Genomic DNA, 25,502 nt, shown 5'->3' on the forward strand with positions numbered 1-25,502 from the left:
CGCGTCCCCCCTAAATTATACATGGTTAGTATGTGTAGCACTTTGCATGTAGGATTTATGGCAGTGGACATTGGAATTTTTCTCCTCCTTCCTCATGAGCAGAGAGACTTGGCTACTGGTGAGGTTGGATAGCTACAGTAGTCACTCTAATCGTAGTCTTTCTGTGCAGATGGTAGGCTATGTTTCTGTCTGCTTTAGCAGTGGTTTTTTCACTTGTATTTTTCTTATGTTGCTCATACAAGTCGTCTTCATTCACTTCCGATGCAGAAACCGTCGGGGCTGTAGCGAGCCCATCGCCCAGCCCGGTACCACACATTAGCACCCACAACCTTGCCACGCCTTCCGAGCTTTATGTGAATCAGCAAACCCCAGCCGGGCTGCATGTAGCCAGTGCAGAGCACGTCTACCTCCATCATCAACATCACCCAGCTTCACCGCATCTTTCTTCAGCAGCAGTAACAGCAGCAGCTCAAGTGTCACAGGGATCAGTACCACCTGTTGCCACTATGCACAGCTTGTCAGCACCGCAGTACAGCAACACACTACATCCACATCATGCAAACATGCCACCACCACCTCGCAGCCCTGTGGCTTCTTGGGATCACGTACGGCACCAGCAGCAACAGCAGTACAGTGGGGACATAGCAGAGTTGCCACCAGGTCACACGATAGCATCATCACCCCAACGCATTCCACGGCGCCAGTTTGAGAAGTACCCCCCCTCATCAAGAGCCAGCCTTGCAGAGAAGTTCCAACACCGGCTCGTCTCGGAAGACTCGCAAGAACAATTAGGCTATAAGAGTGATCAGGAAACCTACGTTCAGCCGACACGACCTCTTTCAGCTGCTTATCACGATGGCTACTCCAGCGATTGGGACACAGTGACTTTGCCCAGAGGCCACTCCATATCCCACCCCCCCGACAGCAGTGTTCAGTACTTTCGTGGGGTACCCTGCTCTCCAGTAAGAACACTACCACGTCGAGGTTCGAGTCCTGTGTCACCCAGAGTTATGTCGAGGTCACCACGCAAAGTTGTGGGGTCACCAGTTCAGACCTACACAGTTCAAGCACCACACCCTTTGAAGCCTGTAGCTGGGATGACCGATGTACCTGCCTTGTACCTCTTGCCCGAATACTATGGGGATGTAAGGACTTCAAAGGAAGGCTACAGCTTGCCAGTGCGTCGCAGTCCACAACCTGAATGGGGACGTAAGTTTTCAAGGCGTTCTGTCAACTTCTCTGTGGACATTTGCCAGCATGGAAGAGGTTTTGAATGCTTACCACTAAGCATGCAGGAGCGCAAAAACATGCAAAATAGCTGGACAGCTTTACATTCCATGAATTCGTGTAACAAGCCAGCCTTTCTTCTTTTCTTTGAGTTGCTTCTGTATATTGTATACACCAATAACAGTAATAACCATAATAATAACTAATTCAGTTAAGCTAACGGTACTATGAAATACTGGCATAGCAGTGTAGAGTGTTGATGATTCAGTTTCTTCAACTGTCTTGTAAGTTGTTGACACACTTGTAATTACAACATCGTACAATGCATACATTCTTTAAGTACTGCTGTTAGTTAAGTTTGTAAAGAAATTCAAACCAAACTGTTAAAAAGGATCAATGTCCCTCTTGACATTGCATATCCTCCCTATTAAAATCCAGCTATTTTAGGCCAGGCTTTATTTTCTGCATCTATTTATTCGAATCTCCATAGCTTAAAGTTCTTTTGTCACCTCTTTGCTTACCATTGCATTCTGCCTGATTGTTGGCACAAACTGGATTGCTTCCACACAGCAGCCTCCGAGAGGTTAGCACCGCATGCTGAAAGCGAAGACCTTCCACCATCCCAGTCAAGCTCCTCACTTTCATCATCCCTGTGTCTGCCGAGCGAGGACCCATGTAGCCTGACCTCAGAGGGTGTCACTCCAGAAGGTGGCCCTGCCCCTGGCACTCCCTGCTTCAGGGTAGCCCAGGAGCAATGCGAGCAGCCAGCGCCGCCTTTGCCCCCACGGCCCCGAGCACATTCGGGTGAGGCCAGTGCGACAGCTCCAACACCACCACCGAAACCTGAGTTCTTGCTCCAGCGAAGTGTCTCCAATCGCTCAGCGCATTCACAGGAGCACCAGGTTTGTATGCAAGTCGCAGGCTAGGATAAATGTTTCTTATCAGATGCAAGTTTATATAAACGTGCTATGTAATCACAGTATGAAACATGTCCATTTAGGACTGACTAATGTGCAGATTTTTGTTTTCACCGTCTCCAGTTCATGTCACATGGGAGTAATTTTTTATTGTACACTTATACCCCTGTCACATCGCAAAACTAATGTCACTTACAACAAATGACATTCGCTCATAATGCTGTTTATTTGCCGTCACACGGTAAAACATAATGGCATTAATTGAAAACAACGTTTCCAAGTGAATTAGTTGGCAAAACTTATTTGCATTCATTTTGGAACTGAATGAGTATCCTCGACACCAGGAGCCTACCGGTCAGCTTTGCAAACAGTAGATGCTTTTTTTGATGTTTAAGAAAAATTAACTATTGTTCGGTCGACTTTATTACCTTATTAGTACTTTACATTTAAATGCATTACAGTGCGTAATTACAGAAAGCTACTCTTGATCCAATGACTAGATGGTGTAAGGATTGGAGTCGGGCATGAATTAGATAGTAGCTGGCCCATGCCATCATCCAACTCATCCATGCTGAGGACGTTGTTGAAGTGAGAGACTTGTTCTCATTGAGAACAAGGAATATGGGTTTATATACAGTATTTACATAAGGACGTTGCAGTTCATCAGTCTAGCATGACTGCGAGAGGAAGCACACTGAGGAGCCGCACAAGAGCTCCTTAAATACACTCTGTCCTCCCTAGATTCCTAGGTGAGGGAAAATGTTCGACCAGAGTCATCATGGCCGAGCCGCGTTTGAGGGGGAGGGTTTACACACAAACTTCCGCACAGGTTTCACTGCCCCCATCGAGGCAAGACGGTCTTCGCAGAACTGGGTCTTGCCCTAAGGAGGCGCCTCTTAATCCCTGAGCTGACCCCCACAGAGTGGCCGCCGTGGTTCTCCATTGTCTTGCGTCTTGAAAGGCGCGTGAGGCAGTGCCGCCAAATACATTCCTTCAGGAGCTCCCCCACTTCCAACAGACCAGGTTGTCGGTGATGGCGAGTGCACCAACAAAGCCTGGTTCACCGACCTCGTCTCGGCATTCCGACAACGAAGTTGCTGACTCGGCGTATTGTCCTCCTCAAAGTCAGTCACCGCAGCAGACATCGTGATGCCAAGAGGCTGCGGAATGACGCCTTGTCGTCCTTTCAAAGCAAGTCTCCACAGTAGACCTAGTGGCGCCGTTTGGCTGGAGACTGGCGGTCACTTGCTAGAAAACGCCACCCCCGCTGCTGCAGCTGGCTGGGAAAACTTTCCATGTCGGCACCTCTGCAGGCCATTCCTAACAACGGCCATCTTTGGCTTTGGCTGTGGCAGTCATGTTTGTTCGCACTGAAGCATCTGCCGCATCCACTTCGGTTGACTTGAAGTAAATGCATGCATGTGTTTTGCTGGGGCGCACGCTGACGATGTAGACATTACGAGCTTGCATCCACAACATAGTGGCGATGACACACAACTGCCATTCTCATTCCTCTTCAGTAGAGGCAGCGGACGCACCCGTTGTGCTTTCTACCATGTTGCTCGCTGATCTTTGGCTCTGCTCGACTCAACTTGCTTGGCAGTGTTGACAAGTTAGTAATCCAAAAGCACAGTGTGAAAGTGAGGATCACATATTCGTTCGGAATTTAACATATTGGAAAATAATTATTGGACAAAAGTGAGTTTGACACTTTTTTTTTCTGTTGTCATTTTCATATTCAAATGACATGTGACAGCACGTGGTGATAATGACATTGACCTCAACAAATGTAATTCGTTGGAAATGACATTAGATTTGCCATGTGACAGGGATATTAGATCAGAGTCCACATTACACTTAGTGATCAGATTCATAGTGGCGTGACATTACACTAAAGAAATTACACATATAGGGTGTTGTCACATCTTATTCTGTGAGTATAGCACTTAGCATAAGCTGTTTCTTGATCCAGGTTTCTAGATCAGTATTCTGTCACTGTATAGATTAGTTCTTTTACTTGCTGGTTATACTGAGTGCTTTTTCACATCAATGTCTCATTTTAGAATGAGATCGTCCTGGACAAAGGGTCAGATGCAGATTTCGTTCTGGAAAACAGGCCAACATCACCGGTATGATACCTTTTCATTGTGCCCTACCTTGACATTTTTCTCTGCTGTCTCTTTATTTAATGTTTCAGATTTTTGAAGCTGCTACCTTTTTTTCACCTCATTTGTCTTTCTTTTTTTGCAGGGTGTATTTGTAAAGGAAGTCAACCCGCAAGGATCAGCAGCAGGAAAGCTACAGGTTGGGGACAAAATACTGAAGGTTAGTTGCCACCTAAGTTCACCACTCTGAAATAGGTTTTTGAACACTGCAGTCAAGAGGGCACATCTTATAGAGTACATGCCTTGCTAGTGTCATTGCTTTACATCAGACCTCGAAGTTATGTGAGAATATGTAAAAAGCCATTGAAAAGTTCCGTGTCATTTGATTTCAGACAGGACGAAACTTAATAGACCATTTTTGAGAACAACATGGTGTCTTTTTCACTATTTCTCATTGCTTGAAACATAGCACATTTACGCACTGTAAGTGATGCCTGTATACAGAGTTTGTGCAGTATTCTGCGTGCATTGCTTGTTTGGTACATAATATTATTTTGCATGTGCTTGCCAACACCAAAGCACATAACACAATTAATGTAACAGTATGTATACTGTCTGTGATCAGCATTAATGCTCACTTTTACAACTGATGTTGCAGCCTGTTTCGGCCAATGCACTTATGGTACTGTACTTCTGTCTGTTGTAGTCTTGCTTTTCAGATCATTGGTGTCATTGATGATCATTTGGATTATTACCGTGTGACATGGCTTTTTGAATCGGAGATAAACGTAAATGTAAAAATTCCTTGGTTGTCTGTCATAGCTTTTTTTTTCTGTGCCTTACTACATTACCTAAAAGTATTTATTGGCCAGTACTGCTCCTTTATATTTTGTCTAGCTTCTTTAGGATAATATACATATATAAATAATTTTTTTTTTTTTTGGATTTACTGCCTGTGGCACTTGTGGGGATGCTAGACTCTCACACGTCCCCTGACGTTGTTTTCTCTGCACAGCTCTCGCATTTCCTGTAATCCGGCTTCTGCCCGTAGCTAAGCGCTGGTGGCAGTCGGTGTGGTTGCAGCATATTATGAGAGATGGCATGAGTGTTGCACTGCTAACGCCACCTAATAGTTACTCGGGCGCGACGAGGAGTGGGCTCTTCCTCTTTAGCTTGGGGTTGGCAAGCAACACGAACCTATCGCATGTGCGTGGACCCTCTTTGTGGGACTGTCCTGTAAAAGGCTTAGAAGCAAGACACTAGAATGGACAAACACTATCATTTGAACATGCCACCGTTCATGTGACCATATAAGCAAACGACTAGGTGTTGTTGTCCAGCATGAGGGCGAACATACTCGCTTACAATATGTGGTCGTGGTGAGTCAGACTTCCTTGGTTGTAGCACGCCCATCGGCATGCTCTTTGTGTCGTGATTTTCCCAGCAGGCATTAGTGTATGAAAGGTGTAATAAATGCCCTTGTGATTGTCTGCACTGCAGTTTTCGTCGTTCCTTTGTCCCAAGAGCATGTGCGAGACCCCACACACTTCAGTAAAACCTTTTGAAGATGTTCCTTCAAAAGCAGGTACTCTGCACTCAATAGCTAAGAACTAACCATTAAGATGCACAACTGCGATATGATTTACGCTTGTAACTGATTTCTCCTAAAGGCCTACTTGAAGTGTGCAAGACACTTCTGCATTACCTTTCCGTGTTGTAATAATTCATCAATGCCTGTCACATTCTTATTGGCATAAGCCAGTAGCAGGTTCAGCAAATGTATAAACTGAAAACATTGTAACTTTGTTTTGCAGGTGGATGACTTAGATGTGTCTAACGCCGAGGTTAATTATGCCCTGGGAGCACTTGTCAGTGCTGGTTCCAAAGTCAGGCTTACCCTGCTGCGACAGCAATGACAGTAGAACCGCTTATGTAAGTACTGTGTGCTCTCTTATCGGCCATGTAGACCCACTGGACAACAGCCTAATAATTAGAATGAGATCAACACGAGAATGAGAACATGCCAGTGTGCATTGGATAGATATTCCAAAGTGATTAACACCAGGGCTGGGATAACGTAACACTATTCCAATCTGTTTTTATAACAAATCTGCCATCAGCCCTCCGTGATAGGTCAAAATGACTCAGGTGGCACTTATATAGGTGGCATAAAACCAGATTGGAATAGTCTTACATTATCCCAGCCTAGCTTCACTAAAATCACTGGAAAAAAAGATGTATAATCAGTTGACTTTGCCAGTACAGTCGAAACCACTTATAGCAATATTAAAGTGCCATGAAAATATCATTGTTATAACTGATGATTGTTATAACTGGGTTGCATGAAAATAAAAATCAAAATGGGGGATGGCGTAGCTGTTCTGAGGAAACTATAATGGCGGGGAAGCCAGGGGAGGTATTCTGTAAGAGTCCACCTAGTGAACTGTCCATTTCGGCCGTTCCTGATTAGCTAGGGCCGCTCATACATTCCTCGCTCCTACAGCTCCATCCAATCAGCAGCGGTCGAAATGGATAGTCCACTGGGTGGACTCTTACAGAAATTCCCCCTCCCCCAGTTCTCCTCCCCACCACCTTTCTTCATCTGGCTTTGGATTGGGTTGACTCGTTTAGCTGTTTAATTCTGCTTCCTGCGTGCTCCAATCGCATTTTGTTAACGAGTCAGTGCTGTTGGCGTTGAAGAATGGCACTGCTATAACAACTGCAAAGAGGGGTCACGGGTGGCAAGTGACATACGAGCTGGAAGAGAGTAATGTTTATCTTGATAGTCCTTGTACTTTGTCCATCCATCCGCAGTTAGTGCACTGAGAGTCTGCTGTGGCTAACAGTGTCAAATACACTGAAGCTACTAGTACTACGCCAACGAATCTCACAGTCAAACTGCCTGACTGTGCTTACCATGAATAGGTTGCACTTCAGAGCTGTTTGGACCTAAAAAGAAATGTTCCTTTGCACGTAAGAGCATATAGAGGAAATTGAGGCAATCACACTATAAGAAAAATAGTGCCCATCCTTTTTCTTGCTTTCTGTGTTGATTTCTTAGTTTGTGCTACAATTAAACTTCCCATGTAATGAATCATTAGATATAACAAAGTTAATATAAGAGCTTTCTCCACAATATCAGTGTGTGGCGAATGTATGCTTATAACGAATGTAGGATCTAAGGTTGGTATTTTTGCATTTGATACAACTTCGTTATAACAAGGTTCAACTGTATTATGTCTCCCTTCCTTTTTGGCCTGTCCTCAAAACATGTCTGCATAATCAGGTGATCATTCTGCAGGTACTTAAAAAAGTGTTCCCTAAAGCATTTGTCATTACGAACATTGTGAGTCTTTCTTTCCCATTGTCAGCATTGGCGAACGCGTTATTGAACATTCATTAACGATATATATATATATATATATATGTATCTGGTATGCACAATATGTTTTACATGTATGTGTTTGATGCACCTTGTCACACAGGAATGCCCCCATGCAGTGGTCATCACTTTGACTCTTCATCAGAACATTCTGGAATCGCTACTGAACAGTGGCAACATTTGTACATGAAAACCTGCTGGCACAAGCTCAACAATGAACAAATGCAACTTCTGCCCCCCTTTTTTTCCCTCACCATCTCACGTGGGTTCTACTTCTGTTTCAAACATTCAAGAACATTTGCAAAAGCTGCTGGCATCTGCTGTGCGTTCATGGAAAGTGGCATACTGTTGTGAGGTGGTGCACAGCGTGACATGCCATGTGCCGTCATGGTGGAGGTGCTTTCTTTGACGTTTGTCCACGACGTACCTGACCGGTGTTCATACAGTTTGGAAAATGCATTTTGTGCAAGACTGCTGCATTCCGGGACTGGGTTGTTGAGCGCTATTTACCTAAAGGACCCTTAAAGCAAGCTCATGAGAGGGAGACAAAGATTGTAGTGTTGTCGCATGAACTTTAAATGTGTGAGAGCTTGGTTGCGCTGATGTGGCATATCTCTGGACATGGCCTGTTCTTGGAGAGGAGCAAGGTTGCTGCTTGCAAACATGCTTTACTACCTTTTCCTTCTTTCTTTCTTTTTCCCCTCTCTTAAAATGATGTTTAAGAGTTTCTTTAAATTCGTGTTGCCTCTAGTTAGCTTGTGTGTTGAACACTGCTTGTAAAAGTTTGGGTACACATTCTTCTCTGGGGCAGTTATCTTTTCCTTAACTTGTTACAGAAGTGAATCAGACTTAAGATACAGCTGAATGGCGCAGGATGGTCACTGGGGATTTCTGTTTTAAAGCCATGCCTACCTCTCTGAATCTCGTCACACAATGGGATAGAGCAGGGTGACCAGTTCAGTTTAATACAAGCAAATCTGGACCGGTTGTTTTGTTTTTGCTGCATCTTTTTGGGCTTGTCAGCAGGTAAGCTCTTGTACACCCAAAATTGGTCTATTTAACGTATAGTTTTGCATTTGGCTAGGTGCCTTTCACACAGTCAGACCTACAACTCTCATCAGGAATGGACAGCCCAAAACTATAGTGTAAGATAGAGTTGTGATCAGCGATGATAGGTAGTTTCTCGCCATTCTTCCTTACAGTTTGTAACAAAGTGATCCTTTTCCCATACCATGCAGTAAAACATGATTTAAAAACTTAATATTTCTAATTGAAACAAGGTGTGGTTTAAATAGATTCCCTCACTAAAATATTCCACATGGTCTAGGCTGCTTTTGAACAAGCCATGCCACTTATTTAGGCTTGTTTTGAAGGGTCTATCCACTTGTTAGCCCTAAGAGAGAGAGAGTAATGATGCATAGAAAGGCAAGGAGGTGAACCAGAGGTAGTTCCGATTAGCTCTAATTTGCCTGGTCACCCTGGTATATACCACCAAAAAATCCATGCAATTTGTGCTTACATATTGATGCAATGCATGTTCATTACTAGAGCAATGCAGTAAATGGTGTGCTCTCCTGTTTTCATTGTTACCAAAACTCATATTCTGATGCAATATATCACTTGTGCAGTAAGCTGTATTGTATGCTCACAGGAAACTTGAATGCTCTGTCTGTAGCCATTGTGCAGTTGTTCTGTCTAGATAGCTTTGGATATCAAGCGGGAGTCATTTTTTGCAAGTCTCCCAGTCACACACCCAAGTTTCCTGCTGATTTGGGAAGTTTTTGGCATTTACTTCTTTGTACTCTTTGATGGCATTAGCAACTTTGTTAGCACTCTTTTGTCGTCATGCAACCTGTACATAAGACGGTATAGCATATTTGCATTATGTAATAACTTGAGCTGTGTCATGCTACTTCATTTTACACTACTTTGTGTTTCTGTTCAATGCCAAGCAAAATGGAAGGTTTCAAAGCCAGGTGAAATTTATTTTCATTTGCACTTGGTACTCAACAGTCTTCATTTATCAGCATCCCGGTAATGCTTTATTTTGTTTGTTTGTTTGTTTGTTTTTTGTTTGTGCTAAATTGAGAAACAGCTTCTTTCTTTTCTGATTTCCTTTTGAATGTGTATTATTTATATATTATTTATTTCAACCTTTAAAATACTCATGGCTACAGTGAACACAAGGAGTGAGCACTTATCACGACAATTCAACAAGAGCAAGCTGTAATTAAGCCTGTGGCTTGTAACATGCTCAAGTGTGCATGAGATAATCCAAAAGGTCGAGTTATTTATCTGCTTTTATCTTGTTTTTCCCATTTTGCTGTTAACTATGTTTTAGTGGACAGTTTAAGCTTCTGTTTAGCGTTTTTTGCATAGGAAGGGGTGGTCACTTGTCATGGGGGAGAGTCGTTATTGGTCCGACTGTACTCAAGAAAATTGAAAAATATGGTGGTTTATACTCTGGCGAAATTATAATAATGTTTCACAAATGCAGCAAAATATATGCATTAGCGCTGCTGCTGCATATATAGAACAATTTGCTGGCATGTTTAGAGTCTGTTAAAGCTATAGGCTAAACGAAACCTACTCATTGCTGGAGTTGCACTCATATGTTTGCTGTATGTGTGTATTGTTAGAAACTTGCATTATAGGAACATTTCGCAAAGCTTTTTGCTTGTCAAAATGTGTTGTTGCATGTTGCAGTGGTGTAATGTTTCTGTTACACATACATCTGATGCAGTCAAAGCATCAGCCGTCGATGAACCCTTCTTCAGTACATTGCAATGTTCCAGTTGCTGCGCATTACTATGACCTCAAAGCTCAACTTCAACGACAGACTCATAGCTTTAGTTAGTGTGTGTGGTTGGCACCCTGACATGCAAACGTCAGTGAACATATCATACGGAGGGCCTGTCATGCAAGTGTTTGTGATACAAAATACCACTAGAGAGGTCTCCGCCTTGAATTTGCTCAGTCGTTTACGGGTGAATGAAAGTCCGGGTGAGAGAGAAACTCGAGGGGAAATGCTTGTGTGACATTGCCTTATTCGCCAGACATGACTCACTAGAGGAGTGCACAGACACGCCTCGATTTCTGGTGTGCAACTAAATTGTCGTGTTGCTTGAAGAGCTTAGTTTAAAAGCACAGTATCAAAGAGCTTAGAGAGCATATATTAGACATGCATTTATCGAAAGTGTTATTTGATAAGGAATGTAACACCCGAGCTGCTTGCTCATGTTTTCGTTTCACCTTTTCTAGTTGCAAGGCGAGTAAGCAAAGCTCGGCGTATTCATACGAACTAGCAGAGGTTGTGTCATCACTTGACTGTTTACGACAGTGCTGCCTTAAGCTTTACTTAAGGTCAACTGAGTGCTGGCAGCTTTCCAGAGAATTAAGATCTTTGGAACCAAGGCTGCGTGTTATGCGAACAAAATGTTTGTACAGGTTTCACTTCCTGTCACATGAAGTAGAAGTGTATTTTTAATAATTAGGTGTTTCTATAGCTGCAGTGAACAAAAAGAGCTCCGGTGTGTGCCTCGATCAGTGTACACTACAGTAGATGTTGCCAGGTTAGTTGGGCAGTGTTCTAACTTGCTGTGTGCTGTTCCTTGTTCTGCCAGCATCACAGCTGTATGAACGTTGACCCTGGTTGAATTCAGGCTTTCGAAGTTCAAACACCGTGTTCATGTTCATAGTGTTTCTTATACACACCTCGTTGAATGACTTACGTAGGATGCGCGTTTATTATGGCGTCACTCTCACACTAACTTCAATGAAATCCCATATTGGAATCACTTGTTTGTAATTATAATGTTTGTACATAGTGCATTAGTGCACGCACAAATGCTTACACTCACTCAAGATTGTGTTGATGCTCACTTTGTTGTTTTTTTGCCCCCTTGTTGACTTTGTTTATTTGTTATTCTCTATCTGGTGTGTGATTTAATTACCACTGGCACTTGTATATTTTGACCTGATTGTACATGCTGCAATGTGTACTCTCTCAATAACGAGTTACAACAGCAAATAAATTGGTGGTTTGTGAGCTGGTGCTTGAAGTACTTTTGTCTCAGCTTCAGAAATGGAGTCATGACAAATTTTGGTGCTTCACAGACTATCATAAATGCCCTTTAGTTGCATCACCTATTAGGGCAATCCCAAGAGGATCTGGTCTTAACCAGTAGTAATCGACTGCTGCAACTAAATATTAGTTACATTTCAACGTAATCCCTTCGAATGTCCATGCTTTTGACCAAACTATTCTCTTTCATCCCCGCAGGAAAAAAAAATCGGAAAGTTATTCTTCCTGAAAGCAAGTCGTAGCATCAATGATGTGGACACCAGAGAGTTTCTTTTTCATCTTCAGGAAACGGTGAAAGTCCCATGGTGCAGGATGTGGTCAGTACAGTAGGCGCTGAAGCATTAAAAAAGATGCAGGATTGAATGGCACCCATTGCTACAGTATCACGGTGTGAGGATGTCTTATCCTGAGACAGTATTTTCAAGCGATACATTTTTGGAGATATGATCACTTTCACAAGATTTCACATGACACAGACGTATCGGCCGATGCGTCCAGTGCTGAGCAATGCACATTATAGCAATAAACACGTATGTGCATACATACATACATTATGTGCATACCTACATAGCAGCACATGTATGTGTGACAGCCCCCTGTCGAGCAAAGGGAGACTAAGCACTGTTTGGAGGGACATTAAAGTGAGCAATCTTAGAACCCAAATTGTGGAGGCCTTGTGTGCATTAAGTTCTTTGGTCGGGATTGGCTGAATTGTGGTTTTCGGTATAGGCATTCTGTGCTGCCTATGCAGCGCTGAAAAAAACGCTGATCGACTGTGCCCATGCTGCGTTTATCAGTTTTGGGTAATAAAAAACACGAGCCCCTCCTTATGATCAGGTGCATGGACTCGTGGTATCTGTATGTTTGAGTTATGTTGCAGTGGAAATTTTGGAGAATTTTGTGCATCAGTAGCTCTATCATGTGCACTGTTGCACATACATTGTAAAGACCAGCATGTCTATGATGTGTAGTAAAAAGTGAATGACGTTAGTTTAATCTCTTCCGTGATATGCTGATCATTCCTGCAGAAGTTGGTCTACCTGCAATACTATACAAATCAGAAATAAAACTAATATGAAGGATTAGTGACAACTCTGATTACATGATTTATGTAGACTTAGCATAATAAATTTTACCTTAAATTTCGCAAATGTCCACACGTTTTGGTATGCCGAGACTGCCTTTATGTTGGAACCTAAAGCATGTAAGTCTACTTGCATATGCCGTAGCCAGCATATGGAAGTTCTTTTTCTTTTCCTTTCGTTTTTGAAGTGAAATTTTAAATTATGGGGTTCTATGTGCCAAAACCACAATCTGGTTATGAGGCATGCTGTAGTGGGGGACTCCGGAAATTTGGACCACCTGGGGTTCTTTAATGTGCACTTAAATCTAAGTACACGGATGTTTTCGGCCCCATCGAAATGCGGCCGCCGTAGCCGGGATTCGATCCCGCTACCTCGTGTTTAGCAGCCCAACACCATAGCCGTGAAGCAACCACGGCGGGTCGTGAAGTGAAAATTTAAAGAAAAGTATGGTGTCCCTTTAATGGTGATGGCTACTCATTTTTGCATAGCAAAAACAAGAATATATATATATATATATATATATATATATATATATATATATATATATATATATATATATATATATATATATATATATATATATGAAGTGAGAGTCTGCCGGGATCCAGTAGTTGAACAGGCACTTGTAGGTGTATTTATTTATTTATTTATTTATTCCAGTACTTTCAGGGCCAGAGGCATTACAAAGAGGAGGGGCATACAAAATCGGCGGTAGTTTTTTTAAATTTGATTGGTTGAGGTTGAGGATACACGTACGAAGGAACTAAAGCATCTGTTTACTTTTTTTTTTCGTGCATGCGTCCTCAACCTACAAGTGTGTGTGTGTGTGTGTGTGTGTGCACGCGCGCGTGCCGTAAGAAAAGGAAAACAAACGTCCTAGGGCCAAAAGTCCACAGCATGCATCTTCGAATAATTTGCAGCCATTGTTTCCACGCAGGTGTTAATTTGGAAGAGTAATGTAAGCTACTGCCAATGTACTGAGTTGGCGACAGATGGTTTCGATATACTGCAAAAACTGCACTCAAAACCTTCCATATCTTTTAATTTCTGATATCTTTCGGACGCACAGATTTACAAAACTTGCTTCCAAAGCAAAATAGGAGAGACGTTAAACCCGTAAGCTGGCTTCGTCGCATCAAACGACTGCTAGCGGGGAAGCCGACCTGCTTTGACGGATGGAGCACCGGAGGCAGTGGTGTCGAGATAAAGTCATAAGAATAAGAGCTGGCATCGCATTTAATTGTAAGATGAACCTTCCACCATATCCCAGCTATTGTGTGGCGCGGTCCTGAACTCAAGCTGCCGGTGTCCGGTCGCGAGGGCGCAGCATTTGGCTAATTGGAGCCTAATTTAGAATAAGAACATAATTTAGAATAAGGATCGAGTCGGTGGTCATAATTATTTCGGAGACCTCTGTTCCTCTACTGATCCGGATACAGATTAGTGACGTTAACTTATTCGATATGGAAGCAACTTGGAGTTGAAAATGTAGACGTCCACCCGCAGTTTGCAGTTGCAGCCCTTCAGTCCGGATGGCCGGCGCTCTTTGGCCATGGCCATACCTGGTCCTTGCGCCAATAAAAACCACACATTCATTCAGTCCGGATGAGAACGTGCGTATATAATGCCGGCCCTAGGCTGCGCGCTATGCAGTACTAGATGGATCTAAAGCTTTTGCGCCACTCGGGAATCGAGAATCCATGTGCTATATTATATCTTAGGTCACCAGGTGAAAGGTGCGTAGAAGAGGAAACAACAACCTTAAAATTGGACATGTGACCTGGTGCGATCAACGAACAATGAAGGCATAACAACCTGTCCATGTGCACACTACGGAATTTTGTTAATTTTGTGTTCTATTTCATTTCTTTGTTTCGTTCGGTAGGCGATGCTGTGTCGCATGCTTTGCGTGTTATGTTGAATCGGGCGCAGCAGCGGCAGTTTTTGTATATCTTGCAGATAGATGTGGAAAAGACCGCAATGATTTTTATTAAAAGCAACCGCTTTGTGTAGTGCAGCAGGTAATTGTTTTCTACGGGTACGCAGATGGTCAGAGTTTGGTTTAGTAACGGTACGAATAGGCGGTACTGGTCGTACCGGTACTTCCTGTGAGGTGGATCGAATTAGCTACCTCGTGGATGGAATAACCTTGAATCCTTACCTGTAAAATGCTGATCAAAACGCAAGAAGCAGCAGCAGCGAAACACTGCAAAGATCAGAGGCTTGAAATTCTGGTTTCTGTATTAAAGTCCAACCTGATTTATTCCGACACAATCCAGAAGCAATCCGCATCAATCCGAAAGCCGAAAAAATCGCTGGGAGTTAAGTAATGCTGTAAAGTAAAGTTGTTCTTTATTCTATGGTAAAGTTCTTTATTCTTTGGTAATGCTTATCGGAGAGCGTGTGAGCACGCATATTTATGCCATGATTTTACAGAAATTTGAGCGCTAGAAGCGAATTTCTCAACAGTTAGCGAGTGGTCACTCCAGTGATACTGTGTTTTACCCAAAGCAGCTTTCGTTCGTCTGTCTTCGGCACTTTGCCTAGTGCAAGGATCGTGCGCACTGAAGCCCGATTGACGCCTCAGTCGTCCTGCAAAATATTGAATGAGAAGAAATGCGATCAGACTCATCTGTTTGCTTGGATGTGGTGCCGTCCTCCTTGCTGTTCAGTCTGTTGTCCTTCAGTATATTTTTAAGCAGGTAACCGTTTCTGACTATATATAATTACAACTTAGCATTGTCGCTTGACGAACTGAACTGCGTTAGTTTACTTGTATTAGCGAGAACACGTATTAGTGAACTGCGTTAGTAGAAGGAGTTTTAATCTTTTCCACGTGCAAACCTTCATATACGTAAGTGCATATTATCGAAAATGACACTCATGTGTTTATTTTCGCTCCGTTAATTCTGAAGCAGTTTAAGGCGTTAAATAAGTACTTAAACTAATATTTTTTCTAAAAGCAGCAGGTAGTGTTTCACGATCTCTCTTAATGCAAATTTTGTAGGGCTTATTTCATTTAATTCAATTCTATTGTACCCTTGTTTACATTCTATAAACAATGAAAAGATTTGTTTAATTATCAGCAGTACATGTTACCCGGGATTTATGCTAACCAATGCAAAACATAGATACAATTTATAGTTTGAAGAATTGATTCCTGCTTGCATTTTTAAGCATCCACTCGCGCCCGTTAGTGACACTATAGCGATGTATAACGAAGACCTTGCAAAAGTTTACTGGTGTCAGCCGTATTGTTTTCCTGGTACTAATTACTATTCGAATTCGATTGGTCAGTAAATTGTTAGCATGCTTTAATTGTTTATTGGCAGTGTTTTTTTCCCTCGTGTGCTTTTCAAGCTTTTTTTAGTAAAACATGCGATTTTTATTTTGCAGGAAAAAGACACTGTTCAGCATTTTAGCCCAACATGGGTAAGCCACTGCAGTGTCGTACCTTAACATTGTTAACAACCGGCACGGCATGTCACAATGATACAGAGTTTTCAAATGTTTAATATTATTAGCGATGTTATTGATGTGATATACTACAATTTATATCTTACCACTAATAACTCATGTTTGCAACAGGATGTCTTTCCAGTGTTGTATTAGTTATAATACTTGTGTACTTAATTGTTCTTATTGTAAACTGATGATAAGTCTGTGGAAGTGTTGCTTTACTTCTGATACCTGTATTTATCTTTTGTTTTTGAAAACTGCAACCTCTGCTGCTCCAGCAAGGCAGAGGCCTTAGTCAGGAGTATTATGCCTTCCTTTTGCCTCTGTGCTTTTTTCCCCTGAATAAACATGTCATCATCATGCATGAAACATCTCATCATCAGTTAATGCGCGCTACATCACCAATTGGTAGCATACATCTCCTTTTCTTTTTTAGTCGCTGTGAAATGGGAACAGTTAATGAGTTTAGTTAAGCAAGCTAGGTCACTATGAGTGACAGTATGTGTATGCACTGTTCTTGCTCCCTTGTTATAAGTATTGGTGCTTGCTTCATACAAGCTCATACAAAAGTCATACAATTTTTGCTGTTTTCTAGCACACCTGTGAAAACATGCCTAACAGCTTCTGAGGTATCTTTTTCAGAGCCTGATCAGAGATGTGGCAGATGCAGCAGCTCAGACCAACTTCCCACTTTTTATCTTGGATGCAAGCATTCTGCAATGTCTCGCAGACAAGACAATCCCGGTTGAACGGCCCTCTTGCTTTGATCTTCCCCGAGGCCATGCCTTTGTGCAGTTTGGCTCACTGGGACAGTTTGCTGCTCAAAAGGTTAGCCATGTTTTACCCCTGCCTTACAATAGCTTGAGCCTTAGATGGTGGACTAGTTTCTGAAACATCTGAAGTCTGTAAACATCTGTGAACCTTTTCAGTACAACACTTTCATAATAAAATTGCCCCTGCCATCGTTTTCCTTGTCCAGAGCTAGAGCGAATGACTTACAGGTTTGATGGAGTTTGTATTCTTAGTCATTGGCATGCAAGCTCAGCAGATGTGAATGTGCTACTAGAATACCGTCCTCGTTAGTGTGGCCAATTACCCACCCAAGGCAGCTCGCCATTATTCTGGGTTACACTTACACTCCATGTTTTCATCCGATTTTGCACAAATACAATGAGATATTTTGCATAAATACAATACTGCATTGAGATTATTTTCTTTTGTATGTGTGTGTGTATGCATATATATGCATGTGTAAATAACCAACAGTTCATTTAAAGCTCTTAAGGGATAACTTGCATATTAGATATCACTTTTCTGGGTGGATATGATTCTGTTTTTTGTTTTGTTTTTTTACGTGAACTCTTTTCTTTAAATGAAAGTCCTAGACCTCTAAACCCTTAGAAAAATAGTGACATGCCTTGAGAACTGTTATTAGTTTAATATAACAGCTTTTCTACAGCCAGTTTTGGTTTCGTTTCCAGGAGGATGCTGTGTCAGGACATCATGATGCAATATCTGGGAGCAGGACATTGTGACGTTTTGACAGTTGCTCCGGCTTGCTCAGTAGCCTCATATGCTGCTTCTCATTGTGAAGGCCGATGTAGCAGCGTAGCGGATGGCCGAGCGAGCCGGAGTAAGTGTTGAAATGTTTCAATGTCCTTCTCCCACTTGATCGCATACTGTGTCATGATGTGACGAACAGTATCCTCCTGAGAAACAAAACTGAAACTGGCTGTAGAAAAGCTAATAAATTATTTACAGTGCTGTGAGGCTTGTCACCATATTTTCTAGGGTTTAGAGCTCAAGGATCTTCATTTAACACAGAAGAATTAATAGTTGAAAATATCATGTCTGTACCCCTTTAATACTAAAAAGCCCACATATGAACATTTTGTAGTCCTACTATACATCAGAAGTGGATTATGAGTAGCCTTGGAAGGTGGGGAGGGAGTTAGGGGAGGGGCTCTCATCAAAGAAAACAAAAAATCGGGGGTGGAGCACGGAAGTTGTTAGGATCCACTAGTGCGCTATGCCTTTATCTGTTCTTTATATATTTAGTTTACTAATTTATTTGTTTATTTATTTATTTATCCAAGCTCTTCATTGTTATTATGAAGTTTACATTATGTCCACTGTGTTTTTATATAATGCAGTACTTTCAGAAAGCTCTTTAAGTGATCATAGACACTCATTAGATCATATTTTCACAAACATCTGAGCCAAATGTAAAATCTAAGCAGAAGTAATCTGCTAAAGAGGCAACCTGCTCTTTTTTTTTGCAGTAATCACACATTCCTGAGATCCTTTAGGTGACAAATCAGTGCAGCTGTGGTAGAAATGGCTCTCAGCTGACCTCATGCAAATGTTTCAAACAGCTGGTGCCGGCTCATAAATTACAGGAACTGAAGGGAGCAGACTGGTGGGAAAAGCAAGCACCTAAGTAGTACAGAGTGATGAAAAAAAAATATGGATTGATTGAGCTACAAGAGTTGCCCAGCAAGAAGTAAAGTGTATAGTGAAAAATTGGCTGTAGAATATTTGGCTGGGATGTGCACACTGTGGCTAAAACTGGCTGAAGCCAGCTTTGACATCAAGAAAAAAATATGTGATGCAGCCCGTGGATACTGAGTTGTAGCTTCCAGTGCACTTGTTAACACAGCGGTAGAGGAAATACCCTTAATTCGGTGAAGGATAACCTTTGGCTCTCCTATTTAAAAAAATTGGGAAGTGACGATTTTTCAAAAGTAAGTCATCCAGCAAGTTTGTTAAAGGATGTTTTCTCAAGTTCATTAGTTACCTATAGAACTTCCTTCGTAAGACGATTATCTAGAATGGTCAAACAATGATGATGATCTCCTTTTTTCAAAATTTTAGATGACGTTTACCTATTTTGTGTGTGTATGTGTGTGCATGTACCCATGCATGTGCTTTCATCTGTATGCATGAATCTGACATTTTAGGTGTTTGTGAAATGTTCCAAACTCACTGTGACGATTGCTAGCTGGGAAAGTTGGTACATTGTAATTAGAAAGAAAAACCAGTATCGATGATAATACATTGAAATGTAGCGGATAAAGAAAGGACACACACATGCACACTAAGGCATACTGCTATTTGTGTGTGTTTTCTATAACAAACATTACTTGTTATACAATGCTTTTTCTGTCGACTCCTTCAATGTATGCTCATGCTATGACTAGCAATTTTTAATAGATTTGAAATCAAGGCAAATAACTATCGCACCAAATCAAACAGGAATTGGATAGTTCTTGAATCGTTGCATGTGGTAGTTTCTGGCAGACTAGCACTTGAAGGAGCTGCCAGCGAAGCTGCATCTGGGAGCATCTACTCCCACTAGCAACCATCTCAAGTGAAGCATGATGATGTTTCTCTCTTCTGTGCCTGACCCATTTCTTGACAGGAACATGACTTCCTGTCCTTCCTGTCTCATGCCGGTTACCAGACGTCCAAGCTAAGTGTTCCCAATCCCAAAGTTCTTGCCCATGGCCTGGAAGTGCTCATCCCAACTCACTACCTCATCTCCCAGAAGCAGAACACCGCACTTCACGTCGTCGTCTTTCATGAGCGGCCAGGCAACTTTTGGTGGCACGCCGCTGCCATGGCAGAGGAAGATGATACCAACAAGACTGACATTTCGTTTAACAGGCTGATCACATCAGCAAGCCGCCCTCAATTTATCAAAAGTGATGGTGCATATGACAAGTGAGCATCTTGAACATACTAATGACTAAAAGCTTTTGAGTTCATGCTACCTCCTTGTATATCAGTAGGCTTGGTTTGAAGCAGTAATGCAAAAAAAAAAAGAATGTAGACAAAGGGTCAGAGATAAAGACAAGCATTACAAGTATCCTTTTGTCTGCCCTCCTGTCTACATTCTTTTCCATGTTGATTTTTCGACTCCAGCTGCAGGTACATACCAACTTTCTGTGCTTTTGTAGTAATAAGTTAATCTGCTAAGAAAAAAGGGCCCATTTGCTGGAATGCACTCATCTTTGAATAACTTTATGCAGTTGTAAATTGGGAGACAAAATCAGAGAAGAAACAGTAGCACTAGATTGTCCCTAGGTTCTTATTGTAAATGCCTGGTGCTTTGCTCAGTGCATAGCTTGTGCTACCTGATACAGTGGTGAGGTGATACCATTCACCAAGATGTCTAGAACATAAACTGGCCAGCTGGTGCAATTGATTTCGCTTGGTGCAGAAGCGTTGTTACGGTGCAGGTTTTCTGTATGCAACTTCACTGACCTACTCGAGAGCTGCAATAATAACCATTAGGATGCCCGGCACCATATTGAATGGTAAAGCCTTCATATAGCTAAAACAATATCAGGAATGCAGTTGCTCTTCATATTGGCTTACCAGCAGTACGCATATGCATTGTGGAAGAAATACTTGCACTCCTGCAATGCTTCTGCTTCAAATTATAAAACCAGCTGTGCCATTTGCACACTTTGTAATGCGACAAGCGTCTTGGCGAGTCATTCTGCTACATTCAGTTCTGACCTCGCAGAGTGATTTTGCTTTTGTTTCAAGGCTCTGGCCGTCTCTCGAATGAAAAATAAAAATGATTTTTCTATAGGGATAGCACGAGCTAGGTGCTGAGCGTATGCACTTGGTGCTGCGAACAGGTGCCAACTTAGTGTTATTGTTGACCGTGTTTCTTCTCCAATTTACACAGCTGTTATCTGCACAGCCCAAAGCGCAACAGTGCAGAAAAAGCAGTCGATGCTGCACATATGTCTTCGAAATGCACTGCCACCAAAGACATCTGAAGAAGTCATCTCACTTGAGGGCTCATCTCATCTGTCTCAGACATCCTTCAAGCATGTGTTCATGCTCCTCATTTTAATTCACTCCTCTCCTAAATATTGGACTCTGGCCTGGATTCTCTGATGTAGGTGATGAGGACCAACCTAGGCCTGGAGGCCAATCTTTCAATCCTAAACGAATTTGTTTACACCACCGCCACTCGGAGTAAACCATTCCAGCAAATGATTGTGTCACTAATAGTGATTTGGGTGTCAGAGGTGTCTTGCCAGTAGCAATTTCTCAAACAGAATAGAGCGTGAACTAAATAATACTTGCATTGAATTAAATATGAATAATATACGTAGTTTTTGTATAACTTGAACATAGTTTTTAGATGACTACCAGCGGGACCTGCTGTCATGGAAACTACATATTGAAGCTACATATTGAACGTAGTGGAAGTGACAGTAAACAAGCTGGTGGTCCAATGCAAATATATTTTAACCATATAACTGCTTGCTGGCCACATATCTGGGCAAAGTCTCTCTTTTTTGAGCCTCATCACCATGCCTGATATATTATCGTATTTGCATAAAGTGAAGGTTCTTTACAGAACTTTTATTTGTGAAACTATGTATCGGTAGCTGCCATCTTTAGTGTTATATTTGTTGTTCACTACATAGAATGCTTTCTTGGTCTCCTATGCTATTTGAAGACTGACACAGCAAACTTTTATTTCTTTAGAGCGGAAGTCCTCCCGTGTGATTTAGGTGGAGGCTTGCACTCATTTGCTCCCACGCAATTTGACACATTTGTTGGCGAGCAGCCATTCATTGAGTGCAACACTACTCGTGCCCGACTCTTTCATGCCATCCACGGACGGGATGAGACTCCCGAAGCTGAACTTTTCCGTCTCAAAGTCCATCGCCTTCTTGTCAAAGTGAAGCAGCTGCTGGGTGAGCTCAGTGTGCCCTTCTGGATCAGCAGTGGAACCTGCCTTGGTACGTCCACATGCAGGGCCATGGTGTGTCTTTTCTGCTTGTAGCTCATATTACAGGTGTCTATTATTACTTTTTTGACACGTCACATTGGCCGTGGCACAAATAGCACTATTTCTCCTCTTTAGCTGGATTACTTACCAGAGATGGATGTTGTGACCTTGCCGTGTGGGAGACGATGCCAGCATTCTGACTTGATCAGCTAAACTTAGTTAGGCTGTGGCTATCAATGCAGCAATGGGTAAAAAAGCAAGATGACGAGAAAAAGTAGCTTGTTGATCTTTTTTTTTTTAACCTAATTGTTCCTGCCTGTAGGCTATGCTGTAGCTCCTAAGTCGACGATGGGGTGATCGGAGAAGGCTAAACTCATCTTATTAAGTATATATGTGAGGTGAACTCCTCACCATACATATCACACACACACATATCTGTGTGCGTGTGTGTGCATGTGTGTCGTATATCACACATACTAAATATGCAAACTCCTCGCCTATATGCATCATGTGATATAGGCACAAGATTTTGGCAGGCAGGTGTTTAGCACCTCCTACCTGAGAAGGTATGAACTTCATGACACAACAGACATTATTGGTATTTTACTTGTATTCGGACATTACCTATTTGTATATTCATGAAAATTCCTCCACCTTACGGATTCAGTATGTGTAACTGATTTTATATCTTCAGTGTTCGTGCAGATCGAGCTGTTGATTCATTAGGCCTCAACCTGTGACCTACTAACATCCTGATTTGCATTGATGGTAGAGTGACTGCCTGGGTATAGTGTTGGTCCCAGGTTCGATTTCTAAACCAGCACAAATTTTTCAACTCCAAAGCTTTCTTTCTGAGAAACTTGTGCAGGTTTCCTTTTAGTTTCATACCTCCTTTGATGGATGGCAATTGTTCCTTTTCACAAACCACAATGAGCAATTGGCTAACTAACCAAAATTCAATAAGTAAGCTTTTGTACTTTAGGGCGCATGTTGCAATTGTAGAATTGAAGCCGGTCAGTGCTCAATACACTAAGCAGAATCCTGCCATCACTCTTATGAGGCAAACAGTTATACAGACTTCATTCACTAATTTGATCCTTTCAGGCTTCTTCAGGCAGTGTGATGTGATTCCTTACACAACTGACGTCGACATTGGAGTCTTCATCAAAGACTACAAGCCTGAGATCATTTCTGCATTCTCAACCCATGACATCCCTCTCACACACTTGTTTGGAAAGGTACAGCCGACCTGAATCAGATTTTTTACCACTGCAAATATGTGGCACTGCCCTAACACTATCTTTCGCACATCTAGGTTGAAGACAGCTATGAGTTGTCGTTCAGAGATCGTGATGTGAAACTTGACATATTCTTCTTCTATGAAGAGGACGACCACATCTGGAATGGAGGCACACAAGCGAGGACAGGAAAAAAGTTCAAGTGAGTTGCTTGGTTGCACATGTCTCTCTTGTGCTCAAACTAAAATCTTTCATACTGTGCACTGTGTTGTGCCTTTAGGACCAGAATATTCCACATATCTGAAACAAGCTGGTTATTTTTTGGTAACAGCGCATGACTTCCATTGGCTCTGAGCAAATTGGTAGCCAATATCTAATTTAACTCTGTAGCTGATTTACTTTCCAGGCAGCTTTGCATCTTCAGATGCTCCTTTTGTATGTACATATAACATATGTTGTCGTCATGATATTATTAAGACCATAAATGGAACTGAGCAAGATCATTGTTGTTTTATTGAAACACTTGCAATTATGTTAGTGCATGCAACACATAAATTTAAACTTCATTTGAATGTATACGTATATGTTGTATCCATGCATATGTTTGCCTCCATCTGAATGTTTTGATATTTTTCTAGGTATACATTCCCAAAGTTCAAGCTTTGCTGGACTGAATTTTTGGACATCAAGTTACGAATTCCGTGCGAGACACAGAAGTACATTGAAGCCAACTATGGCCCCAACTGGTTCCAGCCCATAAAGAGATGGGATTGGAAAGCAAGCCCCCCTAACGTTGAAGAAAATGGTGTTTGGCCTGTTGAAGAGTGGCCACATGTCATCAAGTTGTTCCCATTGCCAGAGTCGTGATCTGGTATTGGTCACAGGCGGCATTGTGTTCATAGATGCAAGGAATGTAATAAAGGGCTTGAATAAATCTACCAACAGCATAACACAAGAACACCGGATGTCCTCTGTTGTTCTATCTTTTTACTTAATCATGATGCAAGTTTATCAACTGGCCATCATGCATATTTGTATCACTGTGCATTCATCTGTATATGATTTTTCTTCCAGTAGTGCCATTGTCTGTGTTGTTCTTTTGCCTTGCCCTTGTGAATATGGCTTTATTGTCGGATTACTGGTTTGTGCACTTGCTTGCTGTAGCTGTCACACTGAGCAAAGTAAATTACATTTTGGATAAAAGGACCAGCTAAATGGCGTATGGTTTGAAGGAATACATAAAAACTGGTGTGACAAGAATGATATGGAGGTTGGCTGCCATGGCTTTGCCACATATTTTTGAACTCAACTGTTATCTCTAATAAACTTTCTTCACGGGCAACTAATTTGTGTAAAATACCCTTTTAACAAGTTTGAAGGAGCACTAAAAAGAAATACCATACCTGGTATTCCAAATTATGTTCTGTTTAATTTTAAAACAATAGTTTGATTATCAGAAGAAACAATGAAGGTAAAAGTTAAATTTTTGCTTATATTACATGCTGAAACCTTAATGCTGATGTACGTTGGTGTGACATCATCTATTTATGTTTTCATGTATGGGTTGACGTGGCTCAGTGATAGTTTTTGTCGAATACAACAGTCCATACTGACTGACACAAAAAAGTTGACACCGTATAATAGAACCTCTCTCGTGCAGCATGTTGCAAACTGAGCAAAGTGTGACACGACTGCCTCGCTAACCGGGAGATTGCGAGAGGCAGCGCATGGGTGACGTGTGGGTGCGACTCGCAGCACCCGCTGCAGACCGACCTCCACTCATGCAGCACTTTGTTTCCATACAGACAATTAATGGATGGATAAGGCTGAACCCTTTAAATTGGCCAGCGGCACACGCCACCTAACCGTGACTAATAATATATCTTGTACTTAAAGGAGGGTAAAATTTCACTCTTGCCTCGATTTGACACCAATCAGATAACCTCCGTTTGGTTATTTCTACCTGCCTAAAGTCCAGTTTTCCTCCACTGTCTCTAACCCCAATGCTTTGAAAAAGTCTGCCCCATTGTTTTGAACGGTAGGGTGAAGCCCTTTACAGAAAAGTATCAGGTGTGCAGCCGTTTCCTCCGAAATGACGCTACGCTGGCGCCATCTCGTAGCCATCATCACCGCAAAGCCTGTCTTGCCTGGCACTGCGCTTCTCACGCTCTCTCCATGCCCTCCTCCTCCGCTTTTCGTCTCATGGTTCCGATGCACCCTCTTCTGCTTGCCTCCTCGTGCTCT

The 25,502-nt window shown here is 42.1% G+C and overlaps 2 protein-coding genes across 4 annotated transcripts in view; both read left to right on the forward strand.

Annotated features, from left to right (window-relative positions):
• The window catches only part of Lap1 (leucine rich repeat containing protein 7 lap1), a 66,358-nt gene extending 54,679 nt beyond the window's left edge, over nt 1-11,679 (forward strand). The window contains exons 18-23 of one of the 2 annotated variants that reach the window (XM_065433963.1): nt 268-1,209; nt 1,798-2,129; nt 4,208-4,273; nt 4,395-4,469; nt 6,064-6,181; nt 7,735-11,679. In XM_065433963.1, coding sequence (XP_065290035.1) covers nt 268-1,209; nt 1,798-2,129; nt 4,208-4,273; nt 4,395-4,469; nt 6,064-6,165 — 1,517 coding nt within the window. In that variant the 3' untranslated portion in view covers nt 6,166-6,181; nt 7,735-11,679. The remainder of the gene's footprint in view (nt 1-267; nt 1,210-1,797; nt 2,130-4,207; nt 4,274-4,394; nt 4,470-6,063; nt 6,182-7,734) is intronic. The other variant, XM_065433965.1, reaches the window with a different exon arrangement.
• Nucleotides 11,680-15,067: 3,388 nt separating this feature from the next.
• LOC135903647 (ribitol-5-phosphate transferase FKTN-like) lies at nt 15,068-24,467 on the forward strand. Of its 2 annotated transcripts, none has more exons than XM_065433966.1 (8): nt 15,068-15,502; nt 16,197-16,232; nt 16,902-17,087; nt 19,681-19,982; nt 21,774-22,030; nt 23,125-23,258; nt 23,336-23,460; nt 23,897-24,467. In XM_065433966.1, the coding sequence occupies exons 1-8, from the start codon at nt 15,407-15,409 to the stop codon at nt 24,123-24,125; spliced, it is 1,365 nt and encodes a 454-aa protein (XP_065290038.1). In that variant the 5' UTR covers nt 15,068-15,406; the 3' UTR covers nt 24,126-24,467. The 2 variants fall into 2 exon arrangements, with proteins under 2 accessions (XP_065290038.1, XP_065290039.1); XM_065433967.1 differs by having other exon boundaries at nt 15,084-15,162.
• The last annotated feature ends 1,035 nt before the right edge of the window (nt 24,468-25,502 follow it).

The sequence above is a fragment of the Dermacentor albipictus genome, chromosome 9 (assembly GCF_038994185.2).
Source record: "Dermacentor albipictus isolate Rhodes 1998 colony chromosome 9, USDA_Dalb.pri_finalv2, whole genome shotgun sequence".
In the NCBI taxonomy this organism is placed as follows: Eukaryota; Metazoa; Arthropoda; class Arachnida; order Ixodida; family Ixodidae; genus Dermacentor; species Dermacentor albipictus.

Coding starts and splice junctions, on each gene's coding strand:
- LOC135903647 (XM_065433966.1), top strand. CDS start 15,407: ATGAGAAGAAATGCGATCAGACTCATCTGTTTGCTTGGATGTGGTGCC. Junction 15,503..16,196: donor TTCAGTATATTTTTAAGCAG/GTAACCGTTTCT, acceptor TTTATTTTGCAG/GAAAAAGACACTGTTCAGCA. Junction 17,088..19,680: donor GACAGTTTGCTGCTCAAAAG/GTTAGCCATGTT, acceptor ATTTCTTGACAG/GAACATGACTTCCTGTCCTT.